This window comes from Malus domestica, chromosome 09, assembly GCF_042453785.1.
Source record: "Malus domestica chromosome 09, GDT2T_hap1".
NCBI classification, from domain to species: domain Eukaryota; kingdom Viridiplantae; phylum Streptophyta; class Magnoliopsida; order Rosales; family Rosaceae; genus Malus; species Malus domestica.
This window is the reverse complement of record NC_091669.1, coordinates 19,237,473-19,262,486: the sequence shown is the minus strand read 5'-3', so window position 1 is coordinate 19,262,486 and position 25,014 is coordinate 19,237,473. Positions and strand designations below refer to the sequence as shown.

At 37.5% G+C, this 25,014-nt stretch overlaps 3 protein-coding genes and 1 long non-coding RNA gene across 9 annotated transcripts; 1 reads left to right on the top strand and 3 right to left on the bottom strand.

Annotated features, from left to right (window-relative positions):
• Positions 1 to 236: 236 nt before the first annotated feature.
• On the top strand, positions 237 to 4,946 carry LOC103443781 (protein MODIFIED TRANSPORT TO THE VACUOLE 1). Of its 2 annotated transcripts, none has more exons than XM_008382677.4 (5): positions 237 to 918; positions 1,384 to 2,130; positions 2,415 to 2,570; positions 3,190 to 4,164; positions 4,412 to 4,946. In XM_008382677.4, the coding sequence occupies exons 1-5, from the start codon at positions 712 to 714 to the stop codon at positions 4,451 to 4,453; spliced, it is 2,127 nt and encodes a 708-aa protein (XP_008380899.3). In that variant the 5' UTR covers positions 237 to 711; the 3' UTR covers positions 4,454 to 4,946. The 2 variants fall into 2 exon arrangements, with proteins under 2 accessions (XP_008380899.3, XP_070660796.1); XM_070804695.1 differs by having other exon boundaries at positions 669 to 918; positions 1,092 to 2,130.
• A 364-nt stretch (positions 4,947 to 5,310) lies between these two features.
• On the bottom strand, positions 5,311 to 11,061 carry LOC103443778 (uncharacterized). Of its 5 annotated transcripts, none has more exons than XM_070804694.1 (14): positions 10,923 to 11,061; positions 9,129 to 9,543; positions 8,773 to 8,867; positions 8,371 to 8,529; positions 7,854 to 8,190; positions 7,556 to 7,674; positions 7,411 to 7,483; positions 7,114 to 7,337; positions 6,960 to 7,016; positions 6,688 to 6,859; positions 6,318 to 6,446; positions 6,046 to 6,216; positions 5,705 to 5,764; positions 5,311 to 5,616 (listed from the first exon to the last, which is right to left on the bottom strand). In XM_070804694.1, the coding sequence occupies exons 2-14, from the start codon at positions 9,492 to 9,494 to the stop codon at positions 5,497 to 5,499; spliced, it is 2,082 nt and encodes a 693-aa protein (XP_070660795.1). In that variant the 5' UTR covers positions 9,495 to 9,543; positions 10,923 to 11,061; the 3' UTR covers positions 5,311 to 5,496. The 5 variants fall into 5 exon arrangements, with proteins under 5 accessions (XP_070660795.1, XP_070660793.1, XP_008380896.3 ...); XM_070804692.1 differs by lacking the exon at positions 10,923 to 11,061 and adding an exon at positions 10,252 to 10,608; XM_008382674.4 differs by lacking the exon at positions 10,923 to 11,061 and adding an exon at positions 10,252 to 10,605 and having other exon boundaries at positions 6,688 to 6,856.
• A 1,184-nt stretch (positions 11,062 to 12,245) lies between these two features.
• On the bottom strand, positions 12,246 to 13,428 carry LOC139187977 (uncharacterized). Its single transcript, XR_011571021.1, has 2 exons — positions 13,272 to 13,428; positions 12,246 to 12,335 (listed from the first exon to the last, which is right to left on the bottom strand). It is a non-coding gene; the product is annotated as an uncharacterized lncRNA (long non-coding RNA).
• Positions 13,429 to 13,915: 487 nt separating this feature from the next.
• Positions 13,916 to 16,887, bottom strand: LOC103443777 (uncharacterized). Its single transcript, XM_008382671.4, has 9 exons — positions 16,633 to 16,887; positions 16,138 to 16,214; positions 15,606 to 15,834; positions 15,321 to 15,475; positions 15,178 to 15,223; positions 14,994 to 15,085; positions 14,757 to 14,853; positions 14,511 to 14,567; positions 13,916 to 14,326 (listed from the first exon to the last, which is right to left on the bottom strand). The coding sequence occupies exons 1-9, from the start codon at positions 16,804 to 16,806 to the stop codon at positions 14,201 to 14,203; spliced, it is 1,053 nt and encodes a 350-aa protein (XP_008380893.2). The 5' UTR covers positions 16,807 to 16,887; the 3' UTR covers positions 13,916 to 14,200.
• Positions 16,888 to 25,014: the final 8,127 nt, after the last annotated feature.

Sequence of the window (25,014 nt, the reverse complement as noted above, 5' to 3'; positions counted from 1 at the left end):
CGACAACGAACAGTGGACGGTGTGTGAATTATGGAGAGAGAGATCGAGAAACTGAGAGAGTAAATTTTGATTTGTGATATGTGTGGAAAATATGGGTGTGGACGGTTGAGATTTATCAATAAAAAGTTAGACTGTTGATACGATCTAGGCTGGGCACCCGTGTCCTCAATATTTGAACCCGCCGGCCCCATCCCATTCTGTATATAAAATATATGGACCCATCCCTAATTCGCCTCGAACCTCTTGGACCCGCCCCGACTGCGTCCAGGATCCGTTTGTCCACCCCTGTTGAGTGTGCCAATTTAGGCGCAATTAGCGATAGCGCCCATCAAATTCGCGCAACGTTAGAAGCGGACAGGTGGAGGCGAGTCAGTCTCCCCCTCGTGACTCCTTGCCACATTCCCAAAATTAGCTGTTTTCTTCTTCTCCTTCCTCCCCCATTTTCCACATCACCTTCCAACATCTCTCTCTAAAACCCTAATTCTGTTCCAAATCAAATCTAATTCTTCGATTTCTCCACTTCAATCTAAACAATCCATCAGTCTACCGATTCAATCCAATCCAATCCAATTCATGCATATCTGACCCCAAATTTCTGTTTTCTCCGGGGCTCCGATCCAATTCGAGTGTAACGTCGATCCAAGGACGCACCTTACTCGGATTTGATCGGGATTCTATTTGATCGGATCTTTTCGAGCTCAATTAGGAATCATGGATTCGAGTCGAAGAGCTGTGGAGTCGTACTGGAGATCCCGGATGATCGATGGGGCGACTTCCGACGAAGACAAGGTCGCACCTGTTTACAAATTGGAAGAGATTTGCCAGCTTCTGCGATCATCGCATGTCAGTATTGTCAAGGAGGTTTCTGAGTTTGTATTGAAGCGTTTGGACCATAAAAGTCCAATTGTTAAGCAGAAGGTATACAAATAATTCTTCTTATATAGTAAAATTTTGTTGCGAAATTATTTTTTTGTATCTGTTAAAATGCTTGTAAGAAGTTGATTAATTGGTTAATTTGATTTTATTCTATGGTAAAAAATATCGGGTGTTCGGTTTAACCTGAATGTATATTCTTTGGTGCATGCTAGTAGTTTGTTATCAAAACACACTGAGAATTGAAGATGAAGATGGTGACTTTTGATTCGATAACCTTGATATTAGTAATGGCTTCCATTCATCAATGGTGTGATCGAAGCGGAGAAGTGTAATAGTGTGTTTATAAATTTTCTTTATGAGAGAGAGGCTTGGCACTAATTCTATGTAGATTGCAGTGGTTTGGTTTCTATAACAGAGAGGCATATAGAAGTGAGACTTGACGAAAGTCAGGATATTTTTTCAAGAATTTACATAGAGTTGTGATTATGATGCCCAAATGTTCTGCAGGCTCTGAGATTAATAAAGTATGCCGTGGGAAAGTCTGGTTTGGAGTTCAGGAGGGAAATGCAAAGAAATTCAGTTGCAGTGCGCCAGTTATTTCACTATAAGGGACACCCGGATCCTTTGAAAGGAGATGCACTTAATAAGGCTGTGCGGGATACTGCTCATGAGGCTATTTCTGCTATCTTTCAAGAGGAAAGTAATGCAGCACCTGCAGATGATCTTAACCGAAGAATACAAGGTTTTGGGAATACAAACTTGGAGATGTCATCAGATGAAAAAAAGTCTTTCATTAGTGAGGTTGTTGGCCTTGGAAGTGCATCTATCAAGCAGGGACTTAGTAATTTCACCCAGAGTCACTCATTTAAAAAGAATGACAATGGAAACTACAAGAGTCCTAATCTTCATAGATCGTTGACCATTGAAAGCGAGCAGGCTGATAGATATGAACCCGCTCAATATCGCAATGAGGCTCAAAGTAGTTTTGGGTTGTCAAAGAATGTGACTAGTGGACCATGGAATGAGGATTCAAGGGTAACCAAGACTGCAATAACCAATGGAGATTCCAGTTCAAATTACAGAGAGAGTAAAACTCGCGAGGAGATATTGTTGGAGACCATTGTGACGTCAGGTGGTGTACGTTTACAACCCACTCGAGATGCCATTCAGATTTTCCTTACGGAGGCAAAGAAGTTGGATGCTGTAGCTTTGAGGCATGCCCTAGATGTAAAACTACAATCTCCATTGTGGCAGGCAAGTTGCTTATACTTATGTGTTGGCGAAAATTCTTCCACATGCTTTTATGCTAAATTGCCAAATAATTGAACACTTGAACATTCATAAGAATTATATTTTTCTTGATTATAAGAATTTTATCAAAAGATGAACAAATTGTCTTTTTTTATTGTATTTTCATTGTATTAAGTTTAATTGTTCAATCAGTATTGGTTAAGAAAAAGAATTGGGTGGAATTTTTGTTGTATTTATAGGTCTATTTCTTTGTCTAACTTTCTTTTATGCAATTATTTGTGTGTCAGGTACGCATGAAAGCTATTTGTGTTCTTGAGTCAATTTTAAGGAGAAAGGATGATGAGCATTTTGCAATCATAGAATCATATTTTATTGACAACAGAGATCTTGTAGTGAGATGTTCTGACTCTCCCCAGGCTTCTTTGAGGGAAAAGGCTAACAAGGTATTCAGTTATTTCCTCATACTTAAGAATATATGTGAGATTCATCTATTTACTTGTTTCTTAAAATACGTATATTGGTGATGAACAAGTAGTGATTGTTTCTGTTTGCTTAATCAACACTTCAACTCTTCCACGTCATTTCCAGGCAGTCATTGCTGCTCAAGTCTAGAATTGATTGTAAATGTAAAAAGAACTTGGGAGCGTCACATTCTTTGCCATAGTAGGATCAAAGGATTTTTTTATCTTTTTGTCATAGTTCTTGGCTATTTCATATTGAACGAAGAATTAGAAGAGGACTAACAAAAGTAATACATTGTTACGTGATTGTCATGAAAGGAATGTGGAAAAGAATCTGTACTTGCCCATCGTGACTTTTTCTAGATTTGATTCTTCTTATTCTTATTACATAATCTGAATGTATATATGTAGATGAAATCATGCTTTATAATGTTAAGAAAATGTAACTTCTTTAAGAAATTACATTTTCATGTCATCATGTCATCAAGCACAAATTCATCAAGAATATGCATTCAAGTGTGTGTGCACACACTTTTTTCCTTGAAAAGATACAGTAGGTCATGCAGCTGAATAGACACTGTTCTGTTCTCTTAATGAGCAGGTTTTAAGCCTCTTGGGTGGAGAACAAACAGGCAGTGTGACAAGTAATTCAGAACAGACTGTGAAGTCTCAGACTGCTACTTGTGTTCAGATGCCTGACCTTATAGACACCGTTGATTTAGATGACTATGATTACCACGTGACCAATGCTGCAACTGACAACCCAAGTGATCAAGTCATCACAAAATTAACAGCACCAGCACCCCAACTAATTGATGATTTATTTGGAGATGGCCCAGGGACTGCCGGAAGCACCAGTGAACTGAAAAATGATGATGACCCTTTTGCAGATGTCTTGTTTCACACTAATGACAGTAAAGAACCAGCAGATGATCTCTTCTCTGGGCTTACCATTGATAATAAACTAGATCCTCATGAGAATTTTGTGGCAGAAGAGAAAAGTGGAACTGAAATGTTTGATATTTTCGGGCCCAATTCTGAACTTCCTCAGGAGCAAGATCATAAAAATGATTTAAGCAATTTAATGGGTGGTTTATCCATTGATAAAAATGTCCCAAAGATGGAGCAGAAAGGAACCCCTCCTGGACAACTATCGGAACTTATGTCGGATTCAACTAGCCATCCCAGCCGCCAGGCCTCCAGCAATGCTTGGAGTGGCATTCTTAATTCTCAAACAGCCCTGCCGAATGGAAATGCAGTGTTACCTCCTGGTGGTATGCCTTACAATATACCTCCTGGAGTTATGTTCAATCCAGCCTTTCCTTCTCAGCCAATAAATTATGGTGCCATGGGAAATCTTCTTGCTCAGCAGCAATTCCTAGCGACAATGTCTGGCTTTCAACACTTTGGAAACCTCAATGCGCAAAATATGAATTTAAGTAATGTTGCTGGAACAAATGGAGGATATGCTTCCGCACTTCCTGATATTTTCCATGCAAATCAACCAAATCCAGCTCCTGGTTCAGTGGTGAACAGTTCAAAGAAAGAGGATACCAAAGCATTTGATTTTATCTCGGTAAGTTTGATTTCCTAAAGCTGATGTCTTATGCAGTTTCATTGATTAATGTTTCCTTCATTCCGATGTTGCATGGTTATATCAACTTTGAACCTGTATAGAACATATGGATGATGTATTGAAGGCTGATGACACCTAAACCTGTACCGATCAGATATCCAGAAAGAGAAACAAGAAAAATTTCTTCGTCTTGTTTTTTTGCTAGTATTAAGTTGTTGAATCCTTTATCTTACGGATTGTTTTGTAGGACCATATTGCTGCAGCCCGTGATCCAAAGAAGGTAGTTTAAGGCTGTCATCTTGTGCTTCAAGACCAAGGACCACTGCAGCACTCCGATAGCAATTACAAAGCAGGTCCATCTCTTAGAACAACAAAGCTAATATTTTGTTGTGAAAAGAATGAAATTTGCATAATTGCTGAGACGTTTCCATGATACAATCAATTCAAAGGGACAAAAACCAAATCATCTCGGAACCGGGATGAAAAGAGTAAAGAACATATTTGTGCTCGTTTTCGGTATTGGAGATTGAAGAGAATGAATGTTGTGTAGTTAGCTTTGCTAGTTTTACAAGCATGTAATGTAATACAGGCGAAGATTTTCCCAGCCCTCCCTCTTGTAATGAATTTGTAGAGTGCCTCTTTCGCCCCCCTTCTTTTTTCTCTCCTGTTTTTTTTTGGTTTTTCTGTTTATTTTTTTTTCTCTCAGAAAATAAATTGTGCTACATGCATATTTGATTTGGTCATTGGAAACGAATAATAAAACATTCGACTGTTTATCTTTATCGATGTAACAGTTACACTCCCATGCGAACGATTGTCAATTCGAGTGTTTACAACTCACATATATGCTTGTTCTTGTCACGACAACGATCGAGTTCCTCGTATCACAGAATAGAAAGGCGTAAAGGATGAGTTTTCTCTGCGTTTCGTGTCTATTCGTGTCTTTCACTACCCTACAGAAATCGACCCTAAAGATACCTACGACAACAACCCCAAACCCCTCCCAGTTCTCTATCCCATCCTTCTATGAACGAAAATCTCCTCGCACCCTTTTACCTCAGCTCCATGGTGCCTTTGCTCTCTAACACACATCCCTGCGCGGCTAAGCAAAACTGTTGTCATGGGTTCTGTTTCGAAAGTTCGTAATGCATTTCAAAAGTTATTTATGTTTGCATACCCCTTACCGAGGCATGCGATTATGGATCAACAGGCACGATTACGTCACGTCACGTCACATTAATTCGTTTTTAACTATTTTACAAACACTAGTTTCATATTATAGAAGAGTTTATTCCAACTCGGGTTGAAGTGAGCAGCAACACAAGCAATAACTTAGGTTATTCTAGAGGATGGATCTTCAGGGTTGTTCCATCTCCTAATTACTTCCATCTTCTTGCTTCTCTTTAGTTGTTTCACAACATCCAGCCGCTCCGAAGAATACGACGATGGGATCTACGTGCAGTAAATGATTTAGCCAAATCGAAAATATACTTTTCTTTAAAAGAAAGATGCATTAATGGCAGAGGTAAGTTTATGTTACCAGGCCCGGCATGTACTTGTTGATTGCTGCTAGCATGGCAGCATGACCTACTGCAGATACCTTGTCACAGAAAAGGAAGAAAACAGTTAACTTTTGTATAATTCGCTTACTAATCGCCTGGGATAAAATCTGATTCTCGTCTACAAACGTAAATAGAGTACAGTCGCAAGCATATGAACACATCACAGAGAACAGCATGAGCTAGCTCGAAATGCAACCGCTAGTTTTAAGTAGCAGCTATTCCATCGATGTTTTTTTTCTTTTGGTAAATCTATATCGTGCAAGTAAATGAAAATACTAGGCAATCTTAGGAAAGAAAAGACGGTCAAATTATTGCTTACGGGAAGTAACATGAGAATTGTTACTGGTACAAGTGAAGTTATGTCATTTAGCGTTCTTTTTAACTTATTTCTTTCCCTCCTTGTAACCTTGTGGCCACGCAATTGTTTGAGGAGTAGCTCCGCGGAAATCGTGATGTCTATGAAAAGCAACTGAGTGCCCATCCATATATCCTTGCAACAAATAAAAATAATAATATGTTCAGTATTAGCATCGAGTTAAACATGTATTCAGCAAGACATAGAATATACATCCATCTCTAAATTAGACTTACGGAGCTTGCAGATACCAGCTTGTTGCTATACATCTTAACTAAACTTCGCTGATGATATTTTGATCTTGTGGCACTACCCTCCTCCATGGAGCTTATAGATTCCGCCCCGGGTGAGGGGGAATCCTTCCACTTAAAGAAACAAACGGTCACAACAATGTAATAAACAGTTAGACTATATGCAACGGTTCAAACCAAGTAGAGAGTCTAGAGAACATGCATCATTTTTGCTCAATTAACTTATATTTCTCCGAGATTAATAGCCTCTGGTAAAATTATCATTATAAATGAAGCTCTTTTATTCTTAATTTATTTATTTCATTTGATTATTTTAGTGAGATTACAGTAGTAGTTGTTTTGCAAAAGTAAATACCTTTCTGAGGTTAAGCCTGCGTTCAGGCTTATAATTTTGACAATCTTCTGATGTTATTAAGGTACTTGGCTCTTGTTGTGCCTCCATTGTTACTGATAACTTGGATGCAACTATAGATCCTACAAATGATGCTCGACGAGCACCAGGTTCTGTGACCTTCAGCAACTCACTGCTTGAAGAAAGGAAAAATGAGAACGAAAAACAAGCACATTTATCTCCTTCCTCTCAGTAGCTGGAAAATAAAACGTAACAACCCAGCAGAGAGATAATACCTTGATTTATCATAAGCAGCCCAGTAGTCTTCCAAACAAACAGTTAGCAAGCTCTGGCTGAAAAATTAATGTTTTTGAAAACCTTATTGGCCACTTTAGCAAATAGAAAACTTACGGAAGCAATCCTCAATGACAAAAGATGGGAATGTTTTACCTGTGGAGCAAGAAGTCTAGCAAATGAGTGTCTAAGGACTGTTGAGTTGAACGACTGAAGTGAGCAAATCCTGAGAAAACATCATAGCATACAGTAAACACAGCAGATAGAGCAATCTCTTTCTCTGCCTGGATGGGATGCAGTTTACATTTTTGTCTCGCTTGACTTCTTTTTGGACGACATGCAGCGTAGAAATCAAGCCATCCAATTTCATCAGTCACCACCTGTAAACTTAAACTTCTCAGATTAGCAAGATTTGCGCTTTTCTCTTGCAACGAAAGAAAGTTGGAAACTGACCTCCATGAAGTGTTGATAAACTGCTACAGAAGAAAACTCTGGGTGAATGAAAAGGCTACCACACTCCAAGTAGCTGCAGACAAACAATTCAACCTCTTATGTCCTCGGTACTTTTGGATTAAATCATTACTGTGAAGTTGATTACCTGAGGAAGTCCTTAACTAGCTCATCAAGATCCTTTATGCCCATTGTTGACAAGAATAATCTAGTCCTTCTCCCAAGATATGCAAAAAGTCCTAAGGTAGCCAAAGTATCTGCTTGAACCTGTCAAAACTTTATAAAAACGAGCAATAATTAAAAGTTCTAGACACGAGCAGAAGGTTCTAAAGACAAAAAAGTAATATAAAATAAAATAGAAATAAAAAAAAGGCCGAATTAGCAATAGAGTAATGCATCTGAGACCCAGGACTCTGAGAAAGAATATCATGAATTATAAAATTGACCTTGTCATGAAAATTCTGCTTGCCTGGGATCACACGTTCTTTGCTGAATGCCGTTGAGAGTTTTTTATGAGCCAACCCAAACCAAAATTCTACCTCTTCACTTTTGTTGCTCAGCAGAACCTTTCTACCAAAATGGGACAGGAAATCCACTTCAAATCCTGCCTCAGTAGCTAACTTATGTAGTCTTTCCACTGACACAAGACTGTGTGAGTGATCCATGAGCTCTACCATTACATCTTCAATTGAAAATGAAAAACAAGGGCACTTAACACGACCGTTACCCAATTTAGCCACTGCAGCACAGCAGCTTATAGCCACAACCATCCCTGCAGCACCACTGTAGATTTCTTTGTTTAGGGCTATATGCTTAATTTCAGATTAACTGGTTAATGTCACTGCATATGCATAAACTAGTGCACAAGAATCCGTCATATATTGAAACATATATGTACTGATTTTTGAGTCAAATGATAACACAAGACGCTTCATATATTAGGTTAGGAGCATTTGAGCAAACCTTCCTGCATATTCCATAGACCACTTCCTCAACAAGGGAATGAAAAATCCTGCCATAAGCGGCAGTTCCACCACTCTAAACCATTCTACTAATTCTGAGTGCCCCATGTTCATTTGACTCTCGATGTATTCGCCAATCAAATCAATCTTTGGGGTCAAGCTGAAAAAGATAAAATACTGAATTAAGCAAAGTTTAGAAATTCAAATATTTGCATCCAAGATGGAAAAGTCATAGTAATGCTTTAGCTAAGAAGAGACTTACTAAGCAAAGTTTAGACATTCAGTCTGACACTTTTTCTTTAGAAAATGATTACTAAGTCAAACATTTTTCAGTTAAGGCACTATAATTAAAACAACCGATGTTAATTCATAATATTAAGGCTTTAACGGAAAGAAAACTTACATATCACTAACTGGAGAAGAGTCGCTGCTGTGACGTTCACTGGAAAGCAAAATTTCTACTTCGATTGCTGTTTTCAACAAAGCGTAAACTGCAACCTGCACAGCCAGCCATGGTAGTCAATTATAAACTTCATTTGTACCAACTAGTAACGTAACAAGGATTTCATCTAACTTGAGAAAGTTTACATCTTGCTCAATTCAGTGACCAAAATAAATAATAGAGATGCCAAAAAATGCAAAAGCACCTTCAACTATGGCCACCAATGATGTTAACACAATTCAACAGCCAAAACAATTTGTTCTATAGTTAGAAAATGTTTGTAACATGCTTTGAGGAAAGCAAAACATATGTTATACCTGATAAGAAATCCGTTTATGCCATTGATGGACATCCTTCCCAGACCATGCCATTGCAAGCTTTGGACCACTTCCTGGCAATTCAAGTGACTCAACTGCAACAGAGAAGCTCCTAGCCGATTCATGCAATACCCATTCAAGGCAATTGACCCGATCAAATTCGTGTTCATGATTACGAGTTCTAGCCACTGAGGCACCATTCACACAAGTTGTTTGACCAGAATAAGCTGTACACACTGTCGATGATGAGGTCCAAGATGAAGACCACCTCGACGAATTGTAACACCTAACCAATAAATCGAGCAAGTGATTTTTCGTCGAAAAGCCATAGATTCCTTGTTCATTTGCGCTGCACCTTGAAGGCATATGCACATTCACAATCGCCCTTAGTCGGTTTTCTGATCTTACAGATCTTCTGTCCCAAGAAGTGAAGTTGCTATCAGAATTTATGATTGAAGGAATGCAAATGGTATCAACTATCCCCACCATCCCCCCTCGTCTCTCCCCTCTCCAAGTTGTTCTGATTCTTGATTTTCAGCTATGGATAACGGATTTTAGGAGAACCCGAGGATTCCAAATATCTTAGTGAATATCGGCAAAGTTACAAAATTGGAACGATTCCAATTCTCATGTTTTAGTAAACGCATGGAAGTCAAGAATCGAAATGATTCCAATTCTTATTCCATGACAGTTAACATCCCAATGCTGCTACTACATAATTTATGACATCGTTTGAGTCTTCTTCTTCTCTAGTTTCCGTGTGTTTCGCCTATATACGAAAAGAAGTGAAATCGAACCAAAGCTATCAACTTCACAGAATTTGGACCAATTCTAAACAAGCACTATTGTTTTTATAATTTCAAAGCAATTTGAAGTATGTAAGGAAGAGAACTTGAAACCCCCATTTTGGATACAGAATCTGGATAAGAATTCAACTAACAGAAGCTGAGGGCTACATCCAATTAATCTAAACCATGAGCCTGAGCCATCAATAACCCAGATAATCAAATATCTAATTACACCCAGATAACAGAATTTTAAAAGCAATAAATCCACTAAGATAAATCATGGATTATTAAGAAGGTCTAAAAAATATAGTGTGCATCTGAGAGAGAGAGCTTACGAGTGGTAAAAGAGGTGAGGTTCGAGGGGAGACAAATGGAGAGCCATGGAAATCCGAAACAGAGAAAAGGGAAGCAAAATGGATCCATGTAAGTCACAAAAACAGAGGCTTTCTGCAGCGTGGCCATCGAGGCATAGAGAGAGAGAGAGAGAGAGAGAGAGAGAGAGAGAGAGAGAGAGAGAGAGCAGAAACTCCCAAGAAATATTTTTTGTTTTCTCTGTCATAGTGTTTATCTCCCGCCAGCCGTTCAGAGAGAGAGAGAGCAGAAACTCCCAAGAAATATTTTTTGTTTTCTCTGTCATAGTGTTTATCTCCCGCCAGCCGTTCTGTTCTTTTACAGGTTTTGGACTCTTGTTTCTGCAAGACTGTAGTTCCTCAAGAACAAATTTTATGGAGCCACCTAGTTTTGTAACTGTTCTAAGTGAGAGGTTCTAAATTCAATTTTTGCCAAAGATAAATTTGAACTACATTACTACTAGATCATTGTGAGGTTTAGCATACTCTCCCACCACCACTAGGGTAGGTAATATCGTTTGTTAAAAAAAAGAAAAAAATTCAATCCTAATGTTAAAACAATGACACCAAACCCCAATTACTACTGACGGTATTTCAAACTAATTACGTACTTGCTTATTGCATGAAAGTATTTTTACATAATTTAGTTGTCGTACCAGAGGCATCTATGAACACTCGTGATTGACTTGGAATGATATTTTTGTTGCATGGAAGTCTTTCCCTTCACCATTTTTTTGGGAAACCCGACTGCAAGGCTAGGATAAACAATCATTAACATCTTTTGAAGAACCCAAAACACTAATGTTTTTCGATCCTTTACAAGTAGTTCTTCCATGACCAAAATTCAGTGTCGATCGTATTAGCCCTATCAGTAAAAATCTCCCAACTACTATCGTCTCAAAAGTTATCATCCGATCTAATTAGCAATCCGCTTGGAAACCTTCTCTCCAGAAGCGTCCGAGTTACCTTCCTTAACAAATCCAAGTTCTGACATGTCTTGTTTCCATCAAGTTCCTGCAGATGCGTATATAAGGTCACTGCAATCAAAATTTCATAACAAATCTGTGCGCCAAAACAAAAGAACGAAAATTATAAGGAATGAGGGTTCAAATGGCTATGACACAAATGAGAGAAAAGGATACGTGAAATATTTCCTAATATTTCGGCTAATTTTGAATTACCACTAAAGTCTTCTCCTCGGATTTTAATTCAAGACCATCATCATATTTAAACACCCAAAACGATTTCATCTTTGAAATAGGACAGCTAAATCTGCCAAATTGAATTTATGGTTCCTCCAAATACAAATGATTTCATTTTTACATTCACGAACAAACCTATAACAGCATTTGGCACAAACCTATAACAGCATTTGACACAAACCTACAGCCAGAAGTGAGGGAAAGACGAGAAGAGCTTATATGCACGGAAATTAGTACTTTATGCTATTTTCATCCAACATACATCGCTATACTACAAGCTTTTCAGGGCCATGCAGTTGTTAATTGTTTTGGTTTTGAATCATATGCAGAAGAAAGTCCCATTCTTAACAAATTCCAGATCAAAGCAGCACAACGTGTTTTATACAAACCAAAAATACTCACTTTTCCATTTGGCATTCCAGGTACATTTTAGAGAAGAGCCTACATTTTTCAGATTGGTGGCCCGAAGTTTTGAGGCAACTGAGGCATTTTTTTTTCTCCTGTAATAAAGCCAAGGAACTAAGAACTTCCAGCAGCACAAAGAACAACAACAAAGCCTTTTCCCACTAAGTGGGGTCGGCTATATGAATCCTAGAACGTCATTGCGCTTGGTTCTGTGTCATGTCCTATCCAGCAGCACAAAGAAACAAAATAAAAAAAGTTTCACATTTAGCCACCATACTGAACCCCCTCCAACATTTCCAACTTTTGACAAACTTGATTCTACAGAGAAAAAATTTGAAAAATAATGTTCATTAATGGAATAAAGCGACGTTACCAGGTCACACAAATGCATACGATCCAAGGGGAAGACACCTTTCTCTGGAGGAACTGGGCTCAGCCCTCTATTACCACCAAAAGCACCACCTACAAGAAATAATAACGCTTTTAAACAAAAATGAGATAGAGATACATATATATTACTGCAAGGATGATGGTATCTATTCGTGGTTAGGGCTGACCAAGATTTTCATCTCTTTTTATATACAAATAATACTGAACATCATGCAAGCGAAAGGCCAATTCTAACATTGCAGGAGAACTGTCAGCACAAGCACATTAAGTACGATACTACGACCTTATTCACAGGTTCAATATGGTTTGTGATCGTGGGTTCAGCAAAGCACCACAACTATCAAATCATAAACAATAATTAGTAGCAATAATGTGCGGTTTTAGGTTTATACACGACTCCCCATCCACCATTTCATTTATTGTCACTCCATCACCTTAGAATCTTTACCTCAAGCTCTTGGGGGTCCTATAAGTTTATAGTTATACTCAACTAAAATTCCAAATAACTAACAACATTTGAGTTGGCAACACGTCTTTTTTCGGTTTCAGGCAATAAGAAGCTACTTTTACGTTAAAATACAATCACAAAGTATCAATCCAAACCCATCATACTCAAATTTCACAACTTCATAATACGAAAACTCGAAAAGCCATCCGTTAGAACATCTAAAATGTGCCACAACTTTGGCCTAAGAAGAGCTACTTTCACCGGCATTCTTGAATTCAAATAACCAAACATGATATGGAATTAATGTGTTCATTTCCCAAAAGGGCAATCAGTTAAACACAAAAAATCTCCAACTAAATCATTAAGAGACCCTCTTTTTTTTTCTGCATTCATACAAGTTTCAACAAATTCCTATTAATTATCACTTCCAGCCAAAACATACTAATCAAAATCAAATCTTCCAACTGGGTTTTCCATTATCTTTCAATAATCTAATCACACCCAGTAAATATCAATTTTAGAGAGAGAGAGGGGGGGGGGGGGAGAGAGAGAGAGAAAACCTGCACTCATTGTGAAAGCTGGAGGGTGAAAAATCCAATCTTGGTGGTAGAGAGTCGAAAAGGGATGTTACGCAAACAGAGATGGATTTTGAACCATTTCTCATACGAACCCAATCAACCACTCTCTTTGGTCCCTCTGTGTTACATTGCTAGCGTGTGAGAGATTTACAGAGCCGCAGAGGGTTGAGGTCTTGAAGATGGAGAAGGAGAACTGCGAGTTGTCGTTTAAAATAATAAACGACAAGTCGTTTGGAATGAAATAGCAACATAATTCGACCAATAAACAAAAAACAGAAGGAAAACCAACATATATAAATATTACCAAAAAAATAAAATTTGCAACATAAAGGATCCTCGTAAGCAACTAAAATGTAAAAAAAATGTAAAATAAAAAAATAATGATAGTAAATATTCTTGGCTTGACACGAGAAAATATGTCATATCACCAATTGTATACAATTATGTGTCTATCTCTCTCATCACGTGATATATAAACAATGACATTTTAAAAGTCTCTTCCAACCACGACATGATATATACCGGGTTTGTGTCACGTCCAACCCCACGTTAATCTGGATGAGTAGTGACTTGTGGCAAGTCTCAAAATTGCCAAAATCTAATCCTCCTCACACGGAGGGAAAGCATACAAATAGTAATGCAATAGAAATCAACGAAAGAGTAAACAGGATACAATTTGTTTTGTAATTTTTGGCCGATTTATACAATTTTTGATTCGTTGGTTGTATTTATTTACAAGTATATGTTGGCTGCTGGCCCCCTTTCAACCATACTATTCTACACAAAATAGCTGTTGCTTCAAATAACCAACAAAACAGCTAAAGCGACAACGAGCTGATGTTGAACTACTCTATCAGTTACTTGCATGTCAAGGAAGCAGTTATGGCATCTGTAGTCGAAACGGAGAAGTGCTACACTGGCTTCTGGTCTTGGCTTTGAGAGGATTCTCCGGCCGCAGTCATTCTATGTGCGTGAGGATGCTGAATTATTACCAAGACGGAATCCTTAGTGCTTTTGGCACAAGAAGGTGAAGTTGGCTGCAGTAGTTCAGACATTTTTAGTTAGATGATTTAATCAATGAACACGTTTGTAATGCGTAAAGTATGATTTCGAATAAGACTGAGCGGGGACGAGCAAGTTTCCAGAAAACTAAGGCCCTTATACGAAGAATTAACAGGCATCAGCTGTTGTGTAAAATTAGTTTGTGCTCCTATTGCTCACCACTCCGATGTGCCATTCATGCTTAGTGAAATCTCTGAAAGTTTCTGCATCCATTTCCTGCATTGGCACGAGTAGGGAATGTCAGAAAAGAGGGGAAAGTAAATATGGAAATTCCACTTCTACTTCTTAGTTTCTTGTTTCCTTCCTCATTGGCCTTGACCTTTTAGAGGGACAGTATGCATAAGTTGACACAAATTCTTCAACATTAATTTTACGCAGTGTGTGCAATTACCGAAAATAACTTACGATGCTATAAACGGGAGGCACCACTAGTTCCCCTTTCGATTTCAGTGCCGGCATAATAGAAAATCGCGGTGCCAAGTCCCTTGACCTAAAAGTCCACCTGCAAGATACAGTCGTGGAGTTACGACAACAAACAGGGGGAAGGTGAACCAAGTAAAAGCAAAGGTCTTCCAAAAAAAATCCATAACCATGTCTGTTCCCGTGAAAGGAACATTCACAGAACCAAGAAGGTAAACATACCCGATGTAAACAAAGATGCAGAACTGTGCCCATTCTCGAACTAACAAGCGTATCCAGTAATTTTCTGATGAGTCGTCCATGTTAATGTATATCTGAGAACCAGAACGTTAGTTCTCTCAACTACTGTCTATATATTGCTATTTGTATATGCAATTATAATCAATAAAGTCAAGATATACCATACCACAGTCTCTGCCATGGCTACTATCTGCATTGCACCTTGAAAGTTTCTGGATCGACATCAGAATATACAGCATATGAGGTTCAAAAATGTGATGTCCTCTCTTTTAAAATGGGAGTATGAACGTAAAAATGTGAAACACATACTTGAACATGATGTACTTCGTATAGACTGCATCATGCATTGCACGAACATCCTCGTCATCTATGAAGCTTAATTGGTGGCGCAATACTAAAAGATTTTGCGATATATGGTGAAATATCACATAGAATGAGATTAAATAGTTAAGCAGCAGCAAGACCTGAATCAAGGCAGTAACGGAAAATTAGTACGCACGGGATAAGTAACTAAAAACTTTTAAAAAGAAAGGTAATAGCTCCTGCCTATTTACCACTGTAATGCTTTTTAGCTAGTCAAAGAAAGAAACTTACAGAGAAATAAGGTACAGAAGCCCTGTATCCGACAAGAGTCAAGTAAATGAAACAGCCAAGGGAAGCAGTAGTACGCCGCTCAGTCACTGAAAGACGCTCACACATGATGCAGTAACCATGAGAGATGAGTAAAAACGACACAAAAGAAGCTGTCTGAAATATCACTCCGGTAACGTACACCCCAAATGACATCCACAGGGAGCATATTTGAAGATGAAAACACGAATACCTAAAATGTGATTCTTCAAAATTAGTATGTTTGATCGAGGAAACAGCGGTAGACTATTCATGACAAGGAAGACCAAATGTGCTCGACTTCCTCACCAATACACGTAACAAAAGCATAGGAGACATACAATTTCCTATAGAGCTCTCTAATAAATTGGCCTCAGAAATTTAGGCGTCGACAAATAAGCAACATCATTTTAGGTTCTGAGATTATGAAGAGTTGCGGAATTCTTCGATTGATTGTTTGAATCCCCTTACAATGAACAGCATCTACATTCCATTTCCTCAAGATAAAAGAACTTACCAAAAGAGGAAAGACAATGTGAGTTGCAAGGCTTTAATCAACGGAACGGATGCGAGCGTCCATTGCAAATTATTCGTCTGCTCTAGTTCAACAACAAAGGAAACACAACAGTTATAACAAATGCAAACAAACGAATAAATAAGTATAGATATACACATATATATGTACAAAAATTTCTCAGCAACCAAACAGAAGAAAGAGAAACACTGAAACCGATTGCCCAATAGAAAAATAGAAATACCCATTGTTTTGTTGCCTGGAAACTGATCCATTGAGATAAATTAAACGTCTTTCACAAACAACGTAAAATAAATTTTGAAATGTGATTGTTTATTTTTTAGACCAAACAGAGCACAGTAGAAAACACGCTCAAATATTCTCCTAAAACCCAAATTATACATTCAAATTACCAACATTACCAGATAAAATAACCCAGAAAACAAATTCACATTACATTTAAAAAACAATGGGAATGGATATGGAGGAAAAAGGGACCTGGAGATGGCGGTTTTTGTAGGTGTTGAAGGTCCACGAGCAGGCCGAGACAAACCAGATTGTCAAGAAGGCTAAGTAGACCGACGGGAGATACCGATACGACTCGTCGAGTCCGATACGATACTCTCCGACGCTCTCCAATTCGGCCATTCTGCGAATCGGGATCTTAATCATGAAAATCACAAAGCTTGGAGCCTTCCAATTTGATTTTTCGTTTTTCCGTTATGTTTTCGCTCCCTCCGCTTCTGTGCTTTTTATACATCCGCTTTTGCTGACGCCTTCAGAAAGGAGCCGTTTTTTGGTGTTTGTATTTTAATACTATTTTTTGAAAAATACACAAAATTTTATTTCTTTTTTTTTTTTTTTTTTTTTTTTTTTGAAAAAATGATAGTATTTATTCATTAAGACGTAAATATAAGTTTACGTCTTCAGCGAAAATATCAAATAAAAATGTATGAGATCATTTTGTATTGAGATAAATGATAAATGTACCCTTTTTGATAATTATTTTTTAGTTTTCGCCTCTTCTTTTGTTCAATTAGAGGAATCCGAAAAGCTTAAATCAAATTGATCATGCCTTAACAATAATTTGTTTTTAGATTAGTGGAGTAAAGTGGAAGAAGATTTATTAGTAAGAATGTAAAGGTGATGAGCCCGAATGAAGGAAAATGAAGTTGGTGATCCTCTCGTAGTTCATAGAGTCATACAACAAACCCACTCCCTCAAAAGTCTCCTCATTAGTAGGCCTAATTATTGGGATCAACTATATCCACCAAAACCAAATTTTGTGCCCCCATCAAAATCTTCTGTTACTATTTTGAAGGGACGTTGAGGATTTTAGAAGGAGCCTCCCCTAGCCAGCATGGTCCTCACGGGGACAATTTTCTTCTTTTCAAATTCCAACAAAAAAAACGTGGATATTCTTTTTGGATTTATTATTCTTTTTATTTTCTTACATAAATGTATGCATGGCACTTCAAACGAACAAAGGAATTGACGACTATTTTCTTTAAACATCTTGTATGTAACATATATGTTGTTTGATTAATGTCGATTAAATTCCGCTACGCAAAATATAATTATATCAGAATGATTCTGATTAATAGTCTGACAAACGAATATGATTGTAAGATGTATAATTTGTGAGGGACTTGTCGTAGCATTTAGCAACTCGTAAATATGATAAACTGTATATGGTCAACTGCTACGCAAGTAGATAGGCAACTGATGTTGACTATATTGACTGCTTCCAACAAAAGCTCTTATGAGAAAAAGATGGTTTGCCATACGAGATTTAATTTAGTTTGGTCATTTTATGTAAGCATTAGGTGAACAAACTCAAAAATAAAATTATTCTCTTATAATCCTACTCCATTTATATCAATATAATTTGTTCCATATTCGCCGATGTTAGGTGGTTTTAGTTAAATCTTATATATTATTGTGGCTTATTTTATCTGACAGGGAGAGAAAGGCCCAGCGGCATAAAGAGAGAATAGTAGAGATGTGTTTGTAAGGTTGTATAGACGATGAATTATTCCCCATACGTAGTGCCTTTATTTATAGTAATAAGGGAGAAAAGAATTCTCCTCCAAGGAATACAAGAAGAAAGACTAAAATCAAATCTAATCTAATATTTACACAATCACACTTAAATACAAAGTTTATAGCACTCCTCCTTGAGTGTATAAATACTCGAGTAGATTCGGCATCTTATAGAGTTGAGGAAGTCGACTCGTCGGCACTGATTTTGGGACCACGCTAGTCTCAAAGTAAAGTAGGAACTTGCATATGGAACTAAGTCTCACAAAAAAACTCAATGGCTATGGTAAAACCCAAGTAGGAACAAAACCCAGAGTCTAAGTGATGGGTGCACATTTTCATATATTTTTATCATATATTTCCTTTGGATTTTGTATATATGAATGGGTTAAATGCACTAATTTATATTGTTTTATTTTCTAGGCATTCAATACGGGAGTTAAGTGAAAAAGAAGTGGAAAATGGAGTTTCCACATAGAGAGAAAAGGCCGTCAGCACATAGAGAGAATAATGAGAGATGTGTTTGTTGGGTTGTGTAGAGGATGTGTTATTTCCCTTACGAAGTGCCTTTATTTATAGTAATAAGGAAGGGAAGAATTCTTCTCCTCCAAGGAATGCAAGTCCTAATAAGAAAGAATAATCAGAATCAAATCTAATCTAGGATTTACACAATCACACTTAAATATCAAGGGACAAACATTTTTACCCTCCTTTGTAGCCTTTAGATCTTATAACATCTAATGGTCTTGATTAAGAGGGATTTGGAGACTTTTAAATATTAAATGACTTGGATCATGATGTAGATTATAACTAAAAAGGAAGACACTACTTTAAATTAAAAAGAAATATCAAATAACAATAAAATTGGAAACAAAAGAAGAAGGAAATAATCGAACTTTGAAATATCTAGGTTAAAAAAATAAAAAAAAACAAAAACATGAAAGCTCAATCTCCCTCTTTACCAATGAGATCCTACAACTTCAAGATGAAAACTCTTCTTTCCTTTTACCAAACAATGAACCCTAATTATAACAACACAGAAAAATAATACCAAGCAGAGAGAGTTTTTCTTTGAGAATAATTTACGGATTTTTTTTTAGTTTAAGCGCCATAGAACAACAAATACAATAAACTGGAAAAGAAAAGAAAAACATCAATCTACACATAGAAACCAAACCAGGGACTAACCAAGAACATGAGAAGGAGGCGAAGAGAAAATTCCAGCAAATTTCACCACATGCTTCTTTGATTCGATTGAAACAAAACTATTATAAGCTACCATTTGATCTTTTCATTAACACCAAACCTTAAACCCTAATCAACCACATTAGAATTGATCAAGAACCCAAACCATAAGAAAAAGGACTAAAAATGGTTAGCACTAGCATAGGCAAGCATTTGGCAGCATCATTGGTTTCAACCTCACATGATTTATATTTGATCAAATTTTCATCCTGATCTAGAGTTAGAGTTTGATGCAAACACAGAATGTCATTTTTCCCTTATTTGCAATCTCAAATCATTCTTCTGGAACCTGAAATTGCTAGCCGCTGCTTTAATATCTCTGAGGTTGACGGTGTGAGTGATAGGAAGTTGAAGTGTTGAGGTTGGATGAAGCAATTGGATGGTCGTGCTTCTACACTTGCACCTAAACGTGCCATTTTCGTTCCTTCTTTAGGCTTTTTTTTAATAAAAAAAAATTCCTCTTAGTTTGTATGTTTCTCAATTTTAATTTTATTTATTGCTAGTTTTATTCCACATCATCATCCAAGTCATTTAATGTATAAAAGTTTCCATGTCTCTCTTAATCAAGTCCATTAAATGTTATAAAATCAAAAGGTTACAAAGAAGTGTAAAAATATTTGTTAAAATGTTTGTCCCTTGATCATATTCCTATATATATATATATATTGTTGACTCTAAAAACTACTTAGCCTACGTGGCGCGCATGCCGAGTAATTAATGAGCTAACTACACTCTTCGATCGAATGTAGGGCATGCCAACTTGTAGGTCGAGCTTGGCTTGGAAGTAAATAAATGTTGATGTGGTGTTGGGCATGTTGCTGACTTCTTGATCTTGCGACTGCGATTGAGGAAGGAACATGTCTCGGCTTTCGAGTTCTAGAGCCTGAAGATAAGGCTGCTAGTTCTGCGAAGTTCAATAAGTATTCGACTTTCAGTGTGCCGAATGTCATAACCTGGTAACACCTCACTTTGCCGAGAAAGCTGATGAGATGACCTTTACCAACAAGGACTCGAAAATCCTTGCTTATCAAGACTTGGATAGATAATCAGTCGGTCTCGAAGCAGTGTTGTTTATCCAAATTGAAGGTGCTCATTGGTCGGCTGATTCTACGGCTCCAGTGCTGTTTATCCAAACTGAAGATGTTGCCGGTTGCCACCATAGTGCTGTTTATCCAAAATGAAGGTGTGTTGCCAGGAAAAAAGAAAATAAAAATCTCAAGATCTTTGAGAGGTTGTTTTTGCAGGGCAGTTGTGTGTTGATTTCGAGGAGCTTGAATGATGCACTCCCTTCTCTATTTATAGTACCAATTTCCTTAATGATTGAGGTAGAGTTTCACCCGAACAAGAACTCCTTAACCCAATCTGAATAAGTCTCGACCAATCCTAACTCTTATAGGATTCTGAATCAAGCTCTTTAATCACTCATATTCAACCCTTGACTCTTGGCATCTTTTCTGACTCGAAGCATCCATAGCTTCTGAGGAATCCTTATTGTACTAGGATTCGACCACTTTACCCTTATCTAGACGTAACCATCTTCTGATAAGATTTGGCCGAACTCTACAAGGCCATGCCCAATGTGGGAATATTCCTGATACTCCTTACTAGACTGAGAACAATCATGGGCTTGTTCCAAAGTATTATTTTGGGTCCAAACATATATATATATATATATATATATATATATATATATATATTGCGTACGTATATATTGATTGACTATCGAGAAAAAATTTGGTGAAGAAGGGAGTTTCAATGATTAATACTTTTTTACCAAAAAAAAAGTAAGTGTTTCTATTTCTCATGAAAATATCACTTCATCCTTTATTATTACAACTATATCGCTTTATCCTCTATTTTTACATTTGTATCGCCTTACCCTCCTCCCTTAACTTTATTTTGTATCGTATCTTAGTTTGTTAACTTTGTCTATAACAGTTGTCACTTAGTACTACAGTCTAGTGGTACTTTTTTTTTCTCCATGATATTGATAGTAAATATTATAAATAATAAAATGAGCATCCTGTAATCAAAAGCTAATTAATGAGTCAACTAATGAAAGTAACGAATTGCAAGTTTGTAATAATGTGAGACACAAAGTAAAAATCTACCGAAAGATAAGTGATTCAGTTGCAAAATAGGGAGCATTTTTGCTCACCACCATTTAGTGTGATGTATGCTTACCATTCTATTTATCACCGTTAGATGAATTTGAAATTTGAGATTCAAGTAGTGGATAAGCACAAATCTCAAAATTCAAACTCATCTAACGGTGATAAATAGGATGGTGAGCATACACCACATAAATGGTGGTGAGCAAAAATGCACTCTGCAAAATAGGGGCAAAGTGATGCATAGGGTTTTGTTTATGAGGTATAAATTCAAACAACATATTAATGAAACTTTTTTTGTCAATTAAAAGAGGATTAAAAGACATTTTTGTCTTTTATCACAAAATAAAATTATGAACAATAAAGTAATTTTGTACAAACTAAATTTTACAATTTTAAAAAAAATATCACCTACATTTCCACGTTCTCTCTTTCTCTCCCTCTCTTCTTCTCATTTTAAAAATAAAAATAAAAAATTGTCTGCACACACAAACTGTGGGGGCATATGCTAGTTGATAAATAAGCTTTTTAATATGCTTGTTGAAAATTTTGTTTTTAAACATGCAACCAATATATATATATATATATATATATATATATATATATATATATATTTGGGTAAATCGCCAAAATGGTCTCTAAGATTTGCATAACTCATCACTTTGGTCCCTGAGATTCCAAATCGATGAAAGTGGTCACTGAGATTGTCCATCATCCATCATTTTAGTCATTCCGTTAAAAACTCCGTTAAGTGTCCCGGAGCTCTTGGGCGGAAGTTTGGGCAATACTCAAAGTTGACTGTTCTGAGTGAAAACTTGAAAACTTGCCGGAAACTGGGTAAACTTTAAACGTTCATAGTTTCTTCAATACTCAACAAAATTAAGTGATTCAAAAATGAAAATCATACTTCTCAACGAGACAAAAAGAATGGTACCTTTTTTGATGGCTAAATCGACATGGTTTGGCCGAAAAATGGCTCGAAAGTAGCTATCTTGGTCTCAAATTAGCCACTTTCGAGCCGTTTTCCAGTCAAACCACGGCGAGCTAGCCATCGAAAAAAGTATCATTCTCTTCTTCTCATCGAGAAGTATGATTTTCATTTTGAATCACTTGATTTCCTTAAGTATTGAAGAAGTTATGAACGTTTAAAGTTTACCCAGTTTCCGGCGAGTTTTCAAGTTTTCACTCGGACTAATCAACTTTGAGGCTATTTTCCGGCCATCTCCGGCAACCATTGGGCTTTGAAATAGGTATAATCTTATTCTACACTTTCCTATCTTCATTTTGATATATTATGGGTTGAATTTGGTTAAGGAACGATTGAGTTACTAAGCTTTGAAAATTGTCCAAACTTCCGACCAAGAGCTCCAGGACACTTAAAGAAGTTTTTAACGGAATGACCAAAATGATGGATGGTGGACAATCTCAGGGACCACTTTTATCGATTGGAATCTCAGAGACCAAAGTGGTGAGTTATGCAAATCTCATGGACCATTTTGGCGATTTACCTTATATATTTTGTTTTGTGTGTTAATGTGAAGGCCTTAGAGAGTATGTCTAATGGTTATGGGCAAGGGCCATGGGCTAAAAGATGAAATCTAGCCCCCCAAACTCACACTATTCATGAAATCTAGCCTTTCAAATTTTTTTCCATTGAGTAGCTTTGTGCAAAAGCCGGAGCTAAACTGAACCCTGAGGAGTCTTTTAGCCTAGGCTAGATATGTCTAATTAGAAATTAATTTGTCTCATTTGGTGAACTAACCCTTTAGCCTAAGCTAGTTTGCATGCATAAGGCATACTCTTAGAACATGTTCGGTAGGCTAACTTGGATTGGAATGTATTCGGCTCTGGCAATTGGATTAGATTGACTTGTATTGGCTTCAAAACCCATAACTAAGGTTGGGTTTCAAAAGCCTCCTTATTTTGGATATGGATTTTGACAAGGCTTTATCTGTGTCAACTCTCTAAGCATATCATAAATTTGAGAAGTGAAGCTATGTAATCAACTTCGGCCCATAGGTGTTCGTCCAACATTTTTTTCTCTTGACTTCTCTTGCTATTTCAACATTATCTTCTTTGTACATATCTCATTCTTCACTAACCACCATGCGCTCTAACTATTGCTTTACTTGTTTAAATCTTTTAAGCATCACAATTGTAAAAGCAACGGGCCTGGTTGTGCCACGTGGTCATAAAGTCTTTTTTATTTTTTATTTTTTTTGTTGAATTTTTTAGAAATCTGGATTAACACAGACTGTCGAATTTAGGAAAACCAACGGTCCTGGTTCGCAGCAATCATAAGGGCCTACAGCACGAGCCCCACCGCCTGCATTTTGTTGGACCACTTGTGCTCACGCACGTGTGAAGCACACACACCTGGCAAAACAAAAAATTATAATGTGAGTGACGTCACATGCCCTCAAGCGCTGGGTTGGGCAATGGTTGCCCGACTGCTCAGTCAGTTGGTCATGGCCCCACTGGATTACACGATTATTGGATGTGGGCTAGAGAGGTTTTTATAGGTTCTGGGGGTTGAATGACCTAATTGCTGGGTTGGGCAGCTGGATGAGGTGGAAATGCTCTAAAGAGTTTTACTTGACAAGAAGCCAATAGAGTTTTAACATTTTATTGACCGAAGCCTGTGCGTTCTATGGTAGTCCTCATTAAAATGAAGCAGACCTATAATGAGTTTACCAAACAGTATAAGACCAAATTCATAAGTGGCTAAAAAGTGTAGGGTCGCCACGCCGAGCACAAATTTGTGAAGATGGCTCAAGCAGGCCAATCCCTCCATTTACGACATATAAAGAGGATAGAATTTTGGGACATTTACGACATCTTATTCTGTGTCTGCCGATATGGGTGTTACTTAAGCAGGAGCAATAAAAGGGATTGTAAACAAAATCTACATTTTTTAATACAAGCGATATTTATACTCTAAACTACTCTAAGTGAAGGAGGAACAGTTTGAACCCGCGACACCCTAAGTTAAAGAAAAATACGTTAACCACCATGTCATGATTGAGTCTACCTGGATGGGCTTCCATTAGTTATGGTGGGTTATGGGTATAGATACATGGTTGTGCTCATAACTGGGTACTTGAACATGTATACCTATCTCATGGGCTGGCCTGCTATACTCAGCCAAGGCAACGGTTAGCCCGGCCTAAACTAGATACTCCTTTTTATTTATCTTGGTAAGCTGTAGACTTGTCGATGCATGCATGCATGCGAGACACAGAGCCAGTGGCGAAGCCACGTGAGGGCGAGGAGTGGCGGCCGCCACTCCCCTCGCCGGAAAAACAAGGCTGGAGTGCTGGCCAGCCCCTCCCCTCCTGCTGCTGCTGCTCTTTGTGCTGTCTGGTTCTGCCCTGCACGCAGCAAAGCTGCTTTCAATTTTTTTTCAAAACGCCCAGGCCAAAAACTTCAATGACTCCACCGTCTACAAGTCAGGTTCAACGCCTGCATTTTCTGAAACTTTGGT

What these genes read in the sequence shown, in the direction of transcription:
- LOC103443781 (XM_008382677.4), top strand. Translation starts at nt 712, where the DNA reads ATGGATTCGAGTCGAAGAGCTGTGGAGTCGTACTGGAGATCCCGGATG. An exon ending in TACAATCTCCATTGTGGCAG is followed by an intron (nt 2,131 to 2,414) that starts GCAAGTTGCTTA and finishes TTTGTGTGTCAG; the next exon opens with GTACGCATGAAAGCTATTTG. An exon ending in AAGCATTTGATTTTATCTCG is followed by an intron (nt 4,165 to 4,411) that starts GTAAGTTTGATT and finishes ATTGTTTTGTAG; the next exon opens with GACCATATTGCTGCAGCCCG.
- LOC103443778 (XM_070804692.1), bottom strand. Translation starts at nt 10,553, where the DNA reads ATGACAGAGAAAACAAAAAATATTTCTTGGGAGTTTCTGCTCTCTCTC. An exon ending in TCTTCTCCAGTTAGTGATAT is followed by an intron (nt 8,530 to 8,772) that starts GTAAGTTTTCTT and finishes TATCTTTTTCAG; the next exon opens with CTTGACCCCAAAGATTGATT. An exon ending in GCTGCTTATGATAAATCAAG is followed by an intron (nt 6,860 to 6,959) that starts GTATTATCTCTC and finishes CCTTTCTTCAAG; the next exon opens with CAGTGAGTTGCTGAAGGTCA.
- LOC103443777 (XM_008382671.4), bottom strand. Translation starts at nt 16,806, where the DNA reads ATGATTAAGATCCCGATTCGCAGAATGGCCGAATTGGAGAGCGTCGGA. An exon ending in ACATTGTCTTTCCTCTTTTG is followed by an intron (nt 15,835 to 16,137) that starts GTAAGTTCTTTT and finishes ATCACATTTTAG; the next exon opens with GTATTCGTGTTTTCATCTTC. An exon ending in ATGAATGGCACATCGGAGTG is followed by an intron (nt 14,327 to 14,510) that starts GTGAGCAATAGG and finishes GAACTACTGCAG; the next exon opens with CCAACTTCACCTTCTTGTGC.